This window comes from Oryzias latipes, chromosome 5, assembly GCF_002234675.1.
Source record: "Oryzias latipes chromosome 5, ASM223467v1".
Taxonomy (NCBI): domain Eukaryota; kingdom Metazoa; phylum Chordata; class Actinopteri; order Beloniformes; family Adrianichthyidae; genus Oryzias; species Oryzias latipes.
Window position 1 is genome coordinate 9671285 of NC_019863.2, and position 18681 is coordinate 9689965.

At 40.0% G+C, this 18681-nt stretch overlaps 1 protein-coding gene across 13 annotated transcripts in view; it reads right to left on the minus strand.

Moving 5' to 3' along the window:
* Positions 1-12609: 12609 nt before the first annotated feature.
* The window catches only part of atp2b2 (ATPase plasma membrane Ca2+ transporting 2), a 144097-nt gene continuing 138025 nt past the window's right edge, over positions 12610-18681 (minus strand). For 9 of the 13 annotated variants that reach the window (XM_011474843.3, XM_020703152.2, XM_011474844.3 and 6 more), the window contains one exon: positions 12610-17754. In XM_011474843.3, coding sequence (XP_011473145.1) covers positions 17443-17754 — 312 coding nt within the window. In that variant the 3' untranslated portion in view covers positions 12610-17442. The remainder of the gene's footprint in view (positions 17755-18681) is intronic. The other 4 variants (XM_020703154.2, XM_020703155.1, XR_002873277.1 and 1 more) reach the window with 3 other exon arrangements.

Here is an 18681-nt window from a genome sequence, read left to right on the forward strand (position 1 = left end):
GTGTATCTTACTTTGAATCTGTCATTTCACTTATCCCTGCTTGACATTTCAATATTGATATGGGGAACAGTAATCACAAAGCTGTCCATCTGTTGTCAAGGGAAAATTGAGTGAGATTGTATGAGAAAAAATAAACTAATATTCTAGCTGATATTTCTTTGTGCATTAATCTTCCAAGCAATGCATTTTTATATCTGAAAAAATGATTCCACTACATTATCAGATGAATTTATTTTGCACCACTGCTCACCTGCTATCCAAGCCCTTGAGGTTTGGTTTTCAATCAGACATCCCTCTATCTCTCTATGAATTCTCTCAGTCTAAAAAGAAGTGTCTTCATTTTTTGGACAACGGGTCAGACTGGAGGATACTTTGTAGAGGCAAAAAAACACATGATCATGGAGGAAAATGTTGTGTATAAGTAACACTCTAGTATAAGTTGGACTTTTGGCAGAAATGTGTTCAACAAAATATGGGACCAAAAATGTACATTTCATCTCGAAAGGCAAATCATCATAACATAATGGATAACAAGAATAGACAGAATATATGCATGCTTCACTACCCTAACCGTATTTAGTTTCAGGAACATTTAAGACATTGAATAAATGTCAAGTATATTAGAGCTGTATATAAACAAGTATTTTGAACAACTGTACCAACCGCAGCGCTTCTTCTTCTGCGTTACTGTTAGTAGCAAACATTGTTACACATACATGCAGTGCCCTGTAGCGGATGGTATTGGGAAAATTACCAACACCTGAGCCTATTTATTTAAAAAAAAATCATGTGAAAGTCACATCTGAGTATAAGATGCACCCCCAGCCATACTATGCAAAAAAACACAACTTTTACTGAAAAATAATGGATTGGATTCATCTGCGCTTTTCCAGATGCTCACATCTGGCATTTCTCCATTATTCTTTCCCTTCTCTTTTATAATCGGTGATGGTAACTACTGATGTAGCCACAGCTGCCCTGGGGCAGACTGACAGAGACAACACTGGAGGCAGGAAGGGTAAAGTGTCTTGCCCAAGGACACAACAACAGTTGGCTGGGAGAGCGGGAATCGAACCACACTTTGATCATTGGACAACCTGCTCAACCGCCTGAGCCACTGCCACCTAGCCACTGTAATTAGTTAAACTGACAAGATATAATAGCAAATGAGTTCTTCTATTGGAAGAAAATAACCAAAAGAAAAAAAACAAGTAAAAAACTGACTCCAAACGCAAAAGGGAAGCCATTGATAGACAAACAGTGTCTGACTGTAGAATCACACCAGGGCTATTTTCCAGGGGATTGGTCCACCCTTGCAAGTGCAGTTTGATTGTCAAATATTTGGCACAGCAGCCTAAATTAAAATCCAAAGATATAGGGTTTGTCACGAACTGGTGGTGGGGGACCCAAATGCAGGAGACCAAGCTTGATGACAGGAACTAAAACATTTAATTAGCAAACTGAAACATGACAAAACTATGAGGGGAAAAAAAACCTGTGACAAAACAGAGCAGATGACCTGACAAGGATGAACAGAAACCAAGACACTTAAATAGGCTGAGGGTAATTAACTGAACTGAAGACAGCTGTGGATCATGAACCAGAAACTGGTGTGACTGACAAGGAAACCAAAAACATGACAAAGAAAACCAAACCACTGAATCCTTACAGGGTTAGTGTTAAGAGCCACAGTCAGATTTAGGACAAAGGTTAAGATAAGTTGATTAATAAAATTATTGCAAACTATTGTTACAGAAAGGCTTTGTTCCATTTCAAATTGACTAAAAATGAGCACACGACTGTGGCTGGTTAAAACCAGGGATATCCAGTGCTTTTATCTAACAGAAAAGGACTCAGACATCTGTATTGTTGCATCAATATGTTATGTCCCTTTATTGTGTACTACAACAGTTACCGGTAAATGTTTTTTAATGACGTATCTTTAAGTATCATTTGTAGTTTCAGTATATCATGGTTTAATTACATTAAAACATTTATGATTATTGTGCAGGAATTCTATTGGGTCTTTTGGGACTTTTAAGGTAACGACAGATTCAACATATGATCCTTCCACATAAATTTCACCATAATTATAATTTTTAAACACAACAGTTGTTTGCATTAAGGCTTTTAATTTTCTTTTTTTGCTCTTTTCCTACAATTGACTGCTTTGAGGAGCATGCTCTTTTGGTGAAGAAGTTATGGTGTCAAACAGCAACACATTACAGCTTTTGTTTCAAGATAGAAAAGGTAGTCACAACTGACGAAGCCGGCTTATCGCCATGCCAAAGATGACCCCTACTGATCAGAGCAAAACAGTGCATCGAAGCAAACTTTATTCAGTGGCCCGATTTGTAGAAATAATGCACGGCAGAGGTGATCAGTGTAGTCTTTGCCGAAATATTCATGGAAAAGTTTTACAAATTTTACCAATATCAAACTTTGTCTTGCAATGCTGCATTTTTTGTTTTTGTCACTGTTGGGTTTGTATGTTTTTATCTGGTGAAACATAGCTTGTTTTAGGAAAATGTATTCATTTTTCTTGATCCCTTAAATCTCACGAAAAAAATTGAAACGTTACATATCCCCTTTATTTGCATCACCCAACAAGATAAATGCGATGAATACAGCATGTTCTTTCCCATGTCAATCCCACAGTTGCATCGTCACAACAGAAACCATAGTTTCTCTTTATCCCTTTAGGACAATTACCAATGTTGGCATTAGAACATGTGCACATGTGTGTGTGGGGTTGTGTGTTTGTGTGTGTGTTAGTGTGCATGTGTAAACACACATATTTAAATACCCATGTGGGCCAAATGCACACTGACAGTCTGAATTATAGAATCAGCATCAAAGGAAGAAATTCAAAATCAATTCTTTTTGAGGGAAAGATTGATAAAAGAGAAAAAGAGAGTCCCCCCACAAACCTTCATCAGTGTTGGCTGATTGTAAAGGACTGTCAGTTTGTGTAGACCTCTATTGGGCCAAAGGGAAGCAGCAGGATTCAACTTGGGGCCCAATAAAAGGCCATTCTTCCTGAAAATCAGCCCTCGCACATGGACTTGAATTCACTGGATTGCTAATCTTCTGTGCTGTGGGAGCCCAATCTATATTCACAGGCTGTTCCACCCCAGCAGGAACAGCAAGCATGCTGATACTACTACTGACACTTCTAGACCGTGCTGAAGTGAGCACACGATAACACATTAGATGTCACGATCCGTCTAAAATCTCACATAACTCATCTAAAGAGTCAGTAAACAACAAAAATGCTAAAAAAATAAAGGCTGCAATGGAATACAATTATTTTCACTTTGGGAATTGTTTTCAGATTAAAACTCGCTCTTATTTTTATTTTTTATTTTTATTTATTTAAATTGCATGATGGCAAAGTGGTTAGCGCTCTTGCCTCACAGCAAGAAGGCCCCAGTTCAAGTTCTGGCTGGGGGACTTGAAACAGAACATCAATGGAGAATCTTTCTGTGTGGGGTTAGCATGTTCTCCCCGTGCATGCATTGGTTTCTCCGGGGACTCTGGCTTCCTCCTATACAGTCCAAAAACACGCTTCATAGGTTAAGGTTATTCTAAATTGTCCCTAGGTGTGAATGCCAGTGTGTGATTGTGGTGTCCTGCCCAGGGTGTACCCTTTGCCCATGAGTGGATATGTCAGACTCCGGCAGCCCCGTGACCCAGAAAAGGAGAAAACGGCTTTAGAAAGCGAAAGGAAAAAAACGTATTATTACAGTAAACAATAAAATTTGAGTGGTTAAGTCAAAGTCTCATAAATACGTGACCTGACAGATGACATTTTGGAGCAAAGCATACTAAATGCTTTATGTATATTTGTTGTGGAGTCCCTATAGTCCAAAGAGGTCAAATGTATGAGTTTTAAGATCACAAACTAAAGTAAACTCACTTGAAAAAAATTTTTAACTGCTTTCCAGGCCTATGGAGACTACAGTGGATTATGCTGGATTGTGTCACAAGTGATTGTGTGGATGAGTACAAAAAGTCATAATATCCAGTTAAAGTCAAATATACACATAGTCCTTTTTGTCAAAGTGGACAAAATAAATTCTATGACTTAAAATAGCTAATTATAGCTTCAAAAAGCAATGGATTGGCATAAAGTTTTTTGGGAGATTGATTGTGTTTAGTATTAGTATAACCAATGTTTGCTAGTAAAGTTTGTGGTATTCTGTTCACCATGATCAGCTGTAACTTCAGTGGAAGAGCAAAAACAAAATTACAATATTTTGTTTTTGCTCTACAAAAACTGACAACTGTTGTCAGTAAATGTCATAGTTTTATTTATTTTTTGTAAATGTCATTGTTGTAATGAAGCATGTCTAAGTGAAGATCAGTGGGTTGGTAAAAGCTGATGTGACACCCAGTCTGTTACACTAGAGGGCAGTACAGTGTCAAGAAAATAACTCAGTTGAACCAGAGAAGAAGTGTTGTTACCCTTGTGCTATCCTAGGCACTTTAACACTGGGAGTTGGGTCATCTAGACCCACTAGACAGTGCGCTGAACCTTTTTTCTTCAATAATTTGTGAACCTCACTGGTGTCCATGGATTACATGACATCTTTCCACCTTTATCCACCTTTGTCATGGTAGGAACAACACGTCAATGTAAGGGTGGGGTCGTCTAAGATAGCACAAGGGTTAAAAGAAGTGCATCAATAAAGTTACAAAAAAAAGGTCGGGTGACATTGGGTTGGCACAGAATATAGAGAAGCTGAGGAAGTCAATGCGTTTAAGGTCATTTATAAAACAATAAGAACTCTTAACCCTTGTGCTATCTTAGATGACCCCACCCTTACATTGACATGTTCTCCCTACCATGACAAAGGTGGATAAAGGTGGAAAGATTTCATGTAATCCATGGACACCAGTGAGGTTCACTAATCATTGAAGAAAAAAGGTTCAGAGCACTGTCTAGTGGGTCTAGATGACCCAACTCCCAATGTCAAAGTGCCTAGGATAGCACAAGGGGTATAGTACACAATTTTCTTTATGTAGTAAACCACTAAGAATAAAGAACACAGTCCTCCCTAATCTGATTGGTAGAAAGTTTTTGGAATTAGATTGACAATTCCCATGTGTTCCTGAAATAAGTTTTAAATCGCAACTTGTTTTGTCCGAAGAAAAACTCTTCCAGTGAGACTGAAGCAGAATTAAGACATAAAACTGCTGCACTCCTGCAATCCAGGGTAAATCTGTTTTTGTCTCCCTTGGCAAATAGTGGTCTATCCCTAAGTGTAATACAAGTACACTTAGTTTATGCTAAAATTAGGGAGTAGACTTGAAGTTTACTTTTTATATACTATGTATATATCATAAACTTAAAATGTTCCAATTAAGAAGATGAAGAACTATTCAACTAGTATATTCTTTTTACACTAAATGTATGTGTACGGTCTATAGTGTACTTGCTTTACTTATACTTATACTCAAATATTCCTAATAAAAAAAAAACTCCAAGTACACAGCTTTTTGCTAAGGGCCGTTTGTGCCCCAAAAGATACCACCACCTTCCAAGGGCCCACACTGTAAATTGCATTCAGACATTTTTGTTGTTTTAATGTATTATTGTAATTCAACTAAACAAGCTCTTGGTCATGTTGTTCATGTAAATTAAAATTTTAATCAAATACGTCTCACATAAACAAACGTAATAACAATATGAGATTTTGCGTTCAGTTGATTTAGCATAATAAGTACAATCTACTTTTGGACTTTGCTATTTGCAACCGTTAGATGGCACTAAGGGGCCATTGGCGGTTTCCCCGGCCGGTTGGCTGCCTCGGTCCCGTCGAGGCCTGACCAGAGCTCTTCTAGGGCCGGCGTTTGGGGGTGGGGGCCTGGGCTTGCCCCGGGGGGGCGACGCTTTCTGGCTCCTCTCTCTCTGTTGTGTGGGGTGGGTGGTGCTGGGCCTGGGGTGTCGGCGCCTCCGGGGGTGGGGCCCCTGGGCTGGGTGGGCCTGGCCCTCTTGCTGGGGGGGGGGGGGGGGGGACAGCTGTTTGACCACCGGGGGACAGTCTACCAGCTGTCCCCAACTTACCCCCTTCCTCATATAACCTCATATTAGGGTGAGGGGGTGGGGGGCTTAGCCTGCGATGGGCCTTGGGGGTGGGGTTACTAGGCAGTGGCCCCCCTCCTATGGTTGCCGTATGGAGTGGGCCCACCCTCTTTCGGTTTTATTTGCACCTTAGACATGTAAGGCCCTTGGTAGGGGGGGTGCTTGGACATCACTGCCAGCAAGCAGCAGATGTCCTCCTAGCACCCTACCCGCCAATTTTAACCGCACCTTAGACATTTAGGGCCCCTTGGTGGGGAGGGTGAGGGGACGTCACTGTGAGTAATCAGGAGATGTCCCCTTAGGGCCCTACCCGCCAATTTTAACTGCACCGCCCTTAGTACACACACCCCTCCCCCCTCAATATATACATCCCAACATAAACACACACACATGCACACACACACCCTCTCAAACACACATACACGCACACACATTTTGCAAGGAAGGTGGGACCTAGGACCATCTGTCCCCTACCTCTTCCCTGGTGGGGGGTACGGGCCCCATTGCAACGGCGGCCGTGTCCCCGGGGTGCCGACTTCCTGGGCCCGGCGGTGCTCTCTCCGCGCGGTGGGGGGTTCACATTACATCTGAGCCGGGGGTGTTCGTGTCCCTGGGGGGTGGGTTCTGGTCCCTGCTCCTGAGCGCCGGGCCCCGCCAAATTTCCAACTGTGGCCGAGCCTGGTCGGGCCATATTTACAACACCCCTTGTGGACCCTCTTTTTTCCCCGGGGTTCCCCCTCCTGGGCGGGGGCGGCGGGCCCCTGCCTTGCTCCTCCCTGGACCAACCGTGGGCCGGGTGGGTGGCTGCCTGGAGTGCGGAGCGGGTCTCCCTTGGGGGGTCCTGGCTCGTACCTGGGGTAGGGGCGGGGGGATGCCCGGAACTCCTGGGTGGTGGTGGGGTGCTCGTCTGGGGCTGTGGGTGTCCTTCTCCGGTGGGGCCCTGCGTTGGGCGCTCCCGGCGCGGCGGGGGGGCTGCTGTCCTGGTTGGGCTGGGGCGGCGCTCTCTTTCCCTCCGTGCCTCCCTGCTCTCTGGCTCTGGGGGCCTTGCGGCGGTCCTGCTGGCCCTGGCCTGGGTGGCGGGCTTGGTCGCCCGGGCGGCGGTTGTTCCCTGCCGGTTCCCGTGTGGCGTTGGGGGGATTCCGGCTGCCGCTGCTGCTGCGGTGGGGGTCTTGGGGTGGGGATGGCTGGGCACTCTCCCTCCTTCTTGTCACGTTCCACCATCCATTTTAGAAGAACATAAACACTCACCTGAGCACAGGTGTTAGCTCACCTTTGCACTAACAGTTTGCATGATTGAATGACTGAAATATTTCACACTAGTTGGTTTTAAGGCATAAGTATGCGTGTGAACACTATCTGTTTTGTGTACATGTCGACAGGTGGACATTTTTGCAGCTAGCAGGTGTGTTTATAACATTTGAGTGTGTGTGTGGATAGGCCCCGCCCTTTTTGTAATACATTTGAACCTTACCATAATGATTAACAACCAGTAAACTTGTTGCTTTATGCTGCTTCATGGTCTTACCCCCCTTCCCCTCCTATTATCACCCTCCTACCCCCCCCCTCTCTCTAACGTCCCTCTCTCTTCTTCCCTTCTTTCCTTTTCCGTCCGGTCCAACACCAAAGATTTTCAAACATGATTGAAATTAATAAAGTTTGGCCTCAATTACAAAAGGGGTTTATTCAGACATACCTTTGGTTTGTCTGAAGATTAATAACCCCTCTTGTTAAAGTAAAATATGTCCAACCCAAGAGGTCCTCAGCCTTCATCTGTCTGCCTAGCTGTTGGACAGGACAAGTTAAAAAAAAAAAAAAAAAAAAAAAAAAAAAAAAAAAAAAAAACAACGATGGCACTAAGGGGGAAAATATTTGCTTTTTAATCAGAAGAAGAAACCTTCATGGTGGTGCAGTGGTTAGCGCTTTCACCTCACAGTGAGAAGGCTCTGGCTCAAGTCCCACCTAGGACCTCTCTGTTTAGAGTTTACCTGTTGATTCCACCTGTGTTTCCTCCCACACTCAAAAAACATGCTGCATAGGTTAACTGATTACTCTAAATTGTCCCTAGGTTTGTGTGTGTGATTGTGTGGCTCTGAAACAAACTTGCAACCTGTCCAGGATGTACCCTGCCTTCACCCAATGCTGGTTAGGCTTGGGCAGCACCAAAAGGGATGCAGGAGATTTAGAAAGTGGATGACAGGATGGAAGAATCTTGGAGTTCAAATTTAGGGTATTTTTAATTCTTTTGAATAACATTTGCAACTTAATTTGATTTAAACCCCTTGTTTAACATAATTTAAGTTTTAAATTGAATTGAGAAAAATTATGTAAGTCATAACAGAACCAAAACAAGTTTACATGACATACAAATCTATGTCAGAATAAAACACCAGTACTTTGGTTAAACAAGATATTTTAATAAAACTAAAGGTTATGTTAACACAATAGATTATGTTTCTTATCTTGAGTTGAAATTTCAAGGAAGCCCTTTAACTCATGTTTTTATATTGAAACGTTATGTTTTGTTTTACAGTGTAGTTAAGCAAAAATATGTTTTTATGTCACGCAGTGTGATAATTATTGTTTGTCCAAATGTTCATTGCCAACATCAGCAGGCAAGAGATCACACTATACTCTCTTGCAGTGTATTCTGACGCTTATGTTCGAATAAAGAAATATAAGCTCTATCTAGAATTCAAAAAGAAGAAGACAGCATCCAGGAAACATCTATGAAACACTTCTGCGGGAAAAATTAGGTACCCACAAACACAACATGACCTGTTCATCGGCCATCGAAGTGAACACAGAAGACAGTTCCTTTTCAACCATGCCATTTAAAATATTCAGTTTCTAATTTGAAATGGGAAAATACATCATATCAAAGAACTATAAAGCACCAATCATTTTACATATCTGTATCAGAGTAAAGACACAACTCCTTTGAACTATAATAAAATCATTTTCAGCAAACAAATATTCGTTCAGATTTGAAACGAAGCTACCATCAAAACACTTGTTTATCAATTAGAAAGTTCAGAATGACTATTTTTGCAAAGTTGTTTGACTCTTGAGTATGAAAATCTATCAATTAAGTTCATAAAAATCATGATATTTTAAGTTATTGGAATACGCTGTCATCATATTCATATACATAAGAAAACTTTACTGGGAGTGATCATGCCTCTTGTTACAGCAGGAGTTAGCATTGAGACATGACATGAAGTATCACAATAAACTCAATTTAACTTTGAAAGGCAAAAAAAAACCGTTCCACCACATTCTAACGTTTACAAGGTCGAAATCTAAAAAACTTGACAATATTCTTGTCCTGCTCTACTCACAAAAATGTATCAGAGTTTGTTATTACTGGATTGAAATGCTCTGAATAAAAAAATTAAATAAAAAAAACCTTAAGGAAATGAGAGATGTTGTGTGCATTAAGTGTACTATTTGTCTTTGATAAATCACTGCCCTCCAGTGGACACTAATGTTTTCACTTATAAACCATTGTAAAAAGACAGAGCTCTTTCAACTTTATCATACCTTTGCATAATATTGTCTCACTTGATACTTTTTAATACTTTTTGAATTTCACCATTTATCCCTGAATATATAAACTGACTGAATTTGCTTCAGCAGGAAAGTGCTTTTCATATTCACCAGACAAGACATGAAGAAAGAAACCAACCACTTTTAGTTTAGAACTGTTTTAAATTGTGAAGAGAAACAATGCTACCAAACAACTGTGTTTGTAATTATTTACAAGAGCTGTTTTCTTACCATCAATAATTTCTCAAACTAGTTTTAGCATCTGCACAGTGACATCGAAAATGCATCTAAGATGTGAATATTTAGAGGTTTAAATATTTTATTTTTTTCAAATACATATACTGTACATATATTATTTTATTTTTTTATTTTAGATTCCTGAATTCCACAGCTGGCATGGATGGAAATGTTAAAATATATTGGAATCTCAAGTGTACTCTACAAACAACTTGAACATGATGTCTAAGGTTACTACAAAATTAGTTACAATTCCTTCACAATCAGAACCTTTCCTTTTTGTTTATTAAAGAACGCGTGGAAAGGTTTAAGATGCAGTTACTTTATGATTGAAGAAGAGAAGAACTGTGTTTTTGGGCAGGGAAAGAAAAGCTATGACAGGAGTGTGGGACAGTGAATGTAGGGACTTTGACAGAGAGTTTGCTGACATGATGGGAAATATGAAATGTGGATATCCTGTGTGTTCAAACAAAATGGGAGCAAGACTTGTAGATTCAAGCTGTTCTATCATGGTGTGAATGGAAAGAGTACATAGCTGAGACCGAGGGATTCTGAAGGAAGAGTTTGCTCAAATGTTCTGGGGGTAAAGAAAATGACTTTAAAAAATTGACTTTAAAAAATTTAAATCCATCTATTTGCATTTTATTGAGAGAAAAAAGCATTTCATCCCCTTGTAGCCATTGAATGGCCTATATCATGCTTTTCATAAGCCTTTCAGAGTTAACTATTTCCACATATGTGATAGTATATTACCTTTGGTACATTAACAATTTTTTCGTGTAAAACAAATTTTCAATATATAATTAGTTATTTTAGCAGCTAATTTTCCTAACTACTCTGCGACAGACTGGCGACCTGTCCGGGGTGTCCCCTGCCTTCGCCCACAAGTGGCTGGAATGGGCTCCGGCAGCCCGGTGACCTCGAAAGGGAATAAACGGTAGAAGATGAATGAATGAATGAATAATTTTCCTAACCTGAAAGAACGACAACTCGACAACTCGATATCTGAGGCAGCGCCCTTTGCTCCTCTTGGCTGGCGCCCATTTTATGACGTCAACCTCGAGCATGTCAATCAGCAGCATGTCTGCGTTTCACATACAAAAACAAACAACATCCAAACTTGTGCTAAGATGAATGTGCATGTTGTATATATAAAATGAAAAGCTTTCGCCGATCACTGCTAACTCAGCAGAGAAAGTGGTTGTGTGTGTTAGCCTGCCTGTGCCGACTCTTACTGGAAAGTGCTCACTTATCTACGTCACAGTGTGAGAACTCACTCCTCTTAATGGATTTGGGGGCTGGTGGTGGCTGGTGCTCAGAGTGCCAGCTTTTAAGTTGAATACTGAGAAATGTGTGAACGGATCAAAATACTGCTTTGGGATTGTTTTTTGTGAGGAATTAACATTATAATGCACTTGAAAGCTCAAAAAGTTGATTTTGTATTAAACAGGCCCTTTGAGAGTTCTGGTTCAGACACTGAACTCTCACAGACTCTCCTAAACAACCAGTCACCTGAATTGAAGAGACCTGTTTGAACTAATCACCTGCACAAAAGACAGCTGTCCACAGAATCAGTCAGTCAGTCAGACTCCAAACTCTCCAACATGGGAAAGACTAAAGAACTTTCAGTGGATTTCAGGGAGAAGATTGTAGACCTGCACCAGACAGGAAAGGACTAGAAAACCATCAGCAAGAAACTGGGGGTTAAGGTTACAACTGTGCCTAAATACAAGAACATGACTATCAATCCACCTGTAGGTCTGGGACTTCAAAAAGATGTCACCTGGTGGGGTTTCCGTGATCATGAGAAGAATGAGAAGTAGGCCTAAAAAACAACACGGTGGGAGTTAGTTTATCTCAAAGCAGTTGGGACAACAGTCACCAAGAAAATCATAGGTAATACTTTGCGCTCCAATGGTTTAACATCTTGTAGTTCTCACAGAGCAGCCCTGCTTGAGAAGGCAAGGCATGTGCAAGCCCACCTGAAGTTTACCATTGAAAACCTTCTTTATTAAAAGATTTGATTTGGAGAAGAAGCCATGGTCAGATAAGACCAAAATGGGGATCTTTGGCGTCGACTCAACCCTTGGTGTTTGGAGGAAAAGAACTGCTGCGTATGACCCCAAGAACACCAGCCCCACTGCCAAGCATGGAGGTGAAAATATTATGCTTTGGGGATGTTTTTTTCACAGGGCTACTTCTCCGTGTGGGTGGGAGAATGGACTTAGCAATATGCCATCAGATTTCTGAGTGAGAACCTCCTTTACTCCACCAGGAGACTTAAAATGGGTCATGGAGGGGTCTTCCAACAGAACGGCGAAAGAAGAAGCATTAAGGTCATGGAGTGGCCCAGAATTCAGTAAAAAAGGGAGCCGATGCTCAAAGCTGCCAGAGACATCCACCAAATCTTCATGATTTAGAAATCATTTGAAAAGAGTGGACCAAAACTCATCTTGATCTGTGCAAAAACTTGTTCATCAACTGCAAGAAACACCTGACCTCTGTGTTTGCTGGTGCAGGGTTTTTGCCACAAAATGCTAAGTCTTTCCAGAAAGAGGGTTCAAATGCTATTTCCTCCAATGAAATGTAAATAGCATTTTTTAAGTTGATTTTACAGCTTTGACAGTAAACAGATAGAAGGACAAGATAACTGCTGAGATTATTCCTTTTTACCTTGGATGGCCTGCTGTAAATTAATGTGAGGAAATTAATAAAACAATAATAATTGAGAGCATGTGTTGATGAGATCATTATTTATATTGCTTTTGATACAGTTAAACAGTAAAAATTGTTGTTAATTGTTGAAGTATACCAATAAAAAAGATCAGCAGGACATTCAAAGTGGACACTTAAAAGTAAAAAAACAGAAGCACAAAATTATAATCAGAGAAGAACATGTCACACGGGGCCAGGACACACCATGCTGGGTCATGCTGCTCCGGAAGATTTATTTAAGTTCCTTTTTCTTTTATTTTTCTTTTGTTGCTTTTTTATGTTTTCCGCTTGTGCTCCTGTCAGGAGTTTGGTAAGTAGGACAGTCAAGCAGCAAGAGTTACAGTTCATAATCATCGTTGTCACCACCATTATATCATCCTCCTAATGACACTGTATCATAATAGTAGTTCTCAGCATAATTTTACTTTTTCTTCAGGCTAAAAAATAATTTACATCACATTTCTGTACTAACATTTGAGACCACAAACATTCCAGCAAAACACTCTAGAATTAAGGGTGAGTAACAATCAGAAAAGCATGACTTTTTGCATAGTATTAAATGAACAAAGACATCGAGTTCTTTATTTACAGTTATTGTATAGATTAAAAAAAATGTCATAAAAACAAAATGAACAGTTAATTAACTTACCCACAAATGGCTAAGTTTGCCAAAAACGTATCTGTTGGCATTTTCTCTTTTTCTTTGTTCCACACACTGCATGCTGCTAAATACAGTACATCGAGGCAGATGGGAGTATATTGCAAAAAGTGTCACTGCTATCATGGTTAGTGTCATCATCAGCTGAATGAGTGCTTGTTACAAGATGCATCATGGTCTGGATGTGTTTGGCAGTTTCTGACAGGAGCAGTGATCAATGACAAACAGCTGAATTTGCAGTATGACTCACCGTGGTGCATGATGGTAGATGTAGTCAAAGGATTCTGTCTACACATCAGTCTGTAATGGAGTTTCTGTCCTCGTTAGTCCCTTTGCTGCATTTACCGAAGGTATTTTTGAACACAGTTTCACTGCTTCTCCTAAAAAACACACACACACACAAAATTCCGCCTCTCTCCCTCCCTTTATGCCCCAGATGCAAAACTTGGAGTTGTATATTCATACAGTTAGGGGAAATGATTCTGTGCTGATTTTGTACATTTACCCAGTGACAAAAAAAGATGAGTCTTTAATTTTAGTAGTAGGTCTGCAGACCTGCTCACCAGGTTTGCACACACTTCAGGGGGGGATTTTTTCCCACTGTCCTCTGCAGATCCATTACACCGTGAAAGCTTTATGATGTTTGACAGCCTGCTCCTCCAGCTCCCTCAACACATTTCCTGGGTTTGTAGATGACGTTAATGTGCTTGTCCTGTACTCACTCCATAGATGCTATGGTTGTGATTCAGGTCGTCGTCATTGGGGCGTATCCATCCATATTAATATCAATGCCCTGGCTGAAGAGAAGGACGTTCTGACTTAAGTAAGTCCCCTTGCTGTTGTAAAGTTCACTTGTTCCCTTTGAGAAAAGAAAAAAAAAAAAACACTCCTAAAGCATGTTTCTTCTCCATATTTGATGGCAGGGTTGGTGCTCTTCGGGCCATGGGCAGTACTGATTCCTCAAATATAGAAACTTAAGTTCAATTTTCTCTCAGTTCTTCTTCGATTCATCTCCGAGTCCGAAAGTAAAAGTCAGACCTGCCCGTCCATGTGATTTCTTTACACTGAGCATGGGGACTTTACAGGTGCTGGAGGAATGCAGTTCTTCACAGTGTAGTCTGGTACCAGTTTTTCTTGGTGATTATGGCTCCAGCTTCCTCACTGTTGTCATGAGCATGGAAACTCCACTCTTGTATGGAGCCTAAGACAGAGTAAGATCAACAGTTATTTTATTTTTCTTCTATTTGTGAATAGTCAAACCAACTGTTGACATTGTATCACCAAGTTGCTCAGTGATGGTCTTGTCTTGCAACCCTTTCCAGCCCTTGTGAAGGTCTTCAGTCTTGTCCGTGTCAACAATGGCCAGCTCCCTGGTGTTGTTGGAGAGTTTGGGGATCTGACTGATTGCTTCTGTGGACAGGCACCGTTGATGCAAATAACAGTTGAGAGTTGGAGCGTTCCCTCTCAGCCATGACACGAGGATCAAATTGTCACTCCTCAAAAAGAAGATCACTTTATTACGTTTTCAAATGCATATTTCTGAATTATTTTTGTCTTATACCGTTTCTCACTGTAAATAGAAAAAAAAAACACCATTAAAATGATAGAAATATTTTGTCAGTGCAAAAACATACAAAATCAGCAGATGAATTAGTTTCCCCTCAATGTGTGTATATTTAAATTTTTTCTATGTATCTACATGCATGTACGTTTTATTTGCAAAATGGAATTATATTTTTTCTTTTATTCATTATTTTTAATTTTTACAGACAAACATACATAAAAAAACTGTCAAGTTAAAACACTGGAAAGAAAACAACAGAAATCAATAGCTTTGAACAAGAATATTGACTGTTTGCTTAAATACTTAACTTAAATAAAATTTTAAATTTCATATAGATGGTCAGTGGTTACACGGGTTGCTTTTTTTCAACACCACGCCTGAGCTGACTGTAAAGCTTGTGCACCCTCTCTGGATATAGATCGGCCAAGTAATGACAGAGGAGGACGAAATAGAAAAAAAAAAAAAGTTAAGCTCCTTTGATAAATTATTGGATATACAATCTATTGTGTAGTAATTTTCTTGGAGTGTAAAAAATACTTTGTTCAAGGTGCATAATGAATATTACATCATGCTGAGTTTTGTTAGTAGGAATAACAATAGTAGAGGCTAGTTTTCATTCTGAGTGCAATAAAATGGGTAAATGTGCATTCTGTATGTCAATTTGCTCTCATAATGTCCGATTGGTCAAACCACATTAAATTACGTCTAATGAGTACAGTTGAGATGCTAGAGTACTGTTATATTCTGTGACGGCAGGAAGACAAGCTTGGTTAAAACACACAAAAGGACATTAAAAGTTACACCACAGAAGTTTTCATTCATATCCAGATAGTGCAGATTTTTTTTAAATATATATATAGCAAAAGAGTCAAAGCAACATTCCATTTTTGTTGTAATTTGTCTGTCCTGTTTTGCCCGCATACTCCTTTTTTTCCCTCCCTGATGCTGGAAATGCCAACACCTTTAGAGGGGTTACGAGTATCTCTCTTTTAAAATAAAACAACAAAAAGAGACACCAAATAACACAATATATTAATAATTTTAAAATAAAATTGTCTTATTTCCTTGTGGTAATCCAAATAGAACTTTTCAAATTTCTACTATGACTCAGCTGATACCTTTTTATGGTTACATATGTTTTAAACATCAAGTCCTTTAAACAGGCAGGGCTTCCAGGAGGACAGTTAAATAAAAAGGTCCTAATAGGAGTCGCTCACACTAGCAATGAACTTCTTGCTGAAGCAAAAAAAAATAATATATTGAAAAGCTAAAGAAGGGAGGAATGAAAAAATAAATAAATATCCTCCTCTGTCACAAAAAGGAGGCCTCAATTAAGAAAAAACTAAAGGCAGTGGCGCTCCTACTTGATGCCAACAATCATAGAGTAGTACTAAGATTTGACATGACATATGCATCCCAATATATTTTGGTTTCTTTTTGTTGTTAATCGTCTAAAAATATCTACAGTATCTGACAATATAGCAGGCAATTTCCAGAACATAGGTTTTCAGTAATAACACACCAACATAACTCTGAGCCCCAACTTCGCCTGTCTCCTTTAAGAAACCAGGATCTCTATGAGGTTGTAAACAATTACATTCTTTTTAAGACATAAATAAGTCAAAGTAATTTGAGCCATTGAAGCAGGAACAAGGCAACATGCCAACAAAGATAAACTCTCTCTAAATATTTTTTATGAATAGAATATATCCCATAAATGCTATCATCCCTATTATTGAGTTGCCTTCCTCTTTTCCAATAGGTGCAAAACTACTGTGCAAGTAAAGCCCCTACCACCTCAACACACATCTCTCTCTTTATGGATGAAAAGTAATTTTTACAGTCCGGTACATTGTTCAAGCCGTACAGCAGAAGTTTTGCAGGCCAGGAACTTGAAGCTGTCTTTAAATTTGCAGTCCATAGCAAGGCCCATCAGGCCATCCAATCAGAATGAAACAACTCCATTAAAATCAAAACCCTTTCAAATAAAACTTGGGTAATGTACATTCATGCAGGAGCCATAAGAATAATAACAATAATAATCAGAATAAGAATAATAACAGTTGTAATTTAATTTAAACTATTACTGTATCTGTATTAACAATATTATTGAAGAGAAGGAGTTTAAGGAGCGTTTAAAGTCTGTTCTGTTTTGTGGTTTTTACTTCTCAGTGGTCTCCGTCCTCTCCTTCGTCCTCTCCTGTGCCACTGCAGACACAGTTCAAACATACGTGTAGCAAGCAGCAACACGCCTATACAGTACATGCTTACCAGTACAAGAAAATAGTCAGACACACCATCACGGCTGCCACCATACACATACAACCACAAAAGCAGGATGGCTGTGTAGATTCTGTGGCTTTAAGCTTTTTTGATTGTATGTTATTCTTTTAATCCTGTAATATCATTAAGAACTTTTCAATTTTAAAAATGATGGGGAGTTCTATGGGCTCAAAGTTACAGGATGGATGATTTTCCACAGGAGCTGCCCTGTGTTGGTGGTGTGGGGTATTTTAGGGAACAGGGATTTTAGAAAGTGTATGGTCACACTTTAAAGTCTGCAGGAGCATGAAGAGGTCCTCTTGTACCATGGGGGAATTACTTCAGAGGTCAGAGCTAAGTTTGGGATCAGGGTTAGAGGCTGGTCTCCAAGCTGTGCAGAGGACTGGCGGGGCTGGAGGAAGCGGCAGATTTACTGATGTCGATGGTGAGATTGATGCCGCTGTCGATGGCGTTGTTGTTCTTGTTTGGAGACGAGGGCTGGCTGGAGTACTTCCTCCTTCTGCGGGCAGAATCATCGTCCGTGTCATCAATGAGGGGGATACTGGGCGTGGAGTCATCAATTCTAAACTCAGGATGCGACATAAAATTGTGAATTGATGTTTTTGAGTCTGGTTTTTCCAGGCCTTCGTAGAGGGAACTACGGAATGCATTCACAACTCGAATCTGTTGGAGAGAGGAGAGAAGAAAAAGAAGGAAAACCATGAGACAAGATGTTAGAGATTCAAAAGAAGGATGGGAGGGAACCACTGACTGAGAGAAGAGATGGAATTAGAAAAGATGAAGTGTAGAGAAGAGCAAGGGAAATCCTCTGACTAGAGGATGTGGAAGTGGTGAAAGAGGAAAAAGTGAGGAAAAAACAAGAGAAGAGGCAACTGTAATCTTTGTTCTGGTTGCACAACATGACTAGAGGTCACAAGTCACTCAATTTTTTGCCGTGCACTAAGGAAAACTGTGAGGAACACAACCGTAAAAAAATACAACAAACTCATACATTTCAAGGAAACCAAAGCAACACAAACGCTCGTTGTAAGTATACGCTTTAGTCCAATGTGCTGTATACCTAGAAACAAGCCACGTTAATAAATGGAATGCTCACGAAAAAAAATTAAAGAATATCACATGCAAGTTTGAAGAAAATCTGGTGGACAAGATCAGAAAGGAGGAAGGAGGTTAGATCTAAGAGATCCAATCAGGTGACTGAAAACGTCTGAAGGTACCAGAGCACTGCCTGGGATAATATCCACACAGACTCTGAATGGGACATGAAAACATACAAATATAGCACAGGGTGGGTGAAGCATGGTCCAAATTCAGAAAGTCAAGTTTGCATGAAGGTGGCTCAGAACAAGCATCGCAGAGTAAATAAAAGTCATATCAGCACAAACACAGCAAGTTAAAATATTGTGAACACAGAATTCAACAAAGAGTAAACAAACTACATGCAATTAGACAACAGGATGGCAGAGGAGTGAACACTGAAACACAAATCGCTGACACAAAACATATAGTGAATGAGGTGAAGTTTCAAAATGTCAGAGGTTTAATGCTCAGAGCATGTTCTAAACTCCATGCAAGTCTGAGTAAACACTC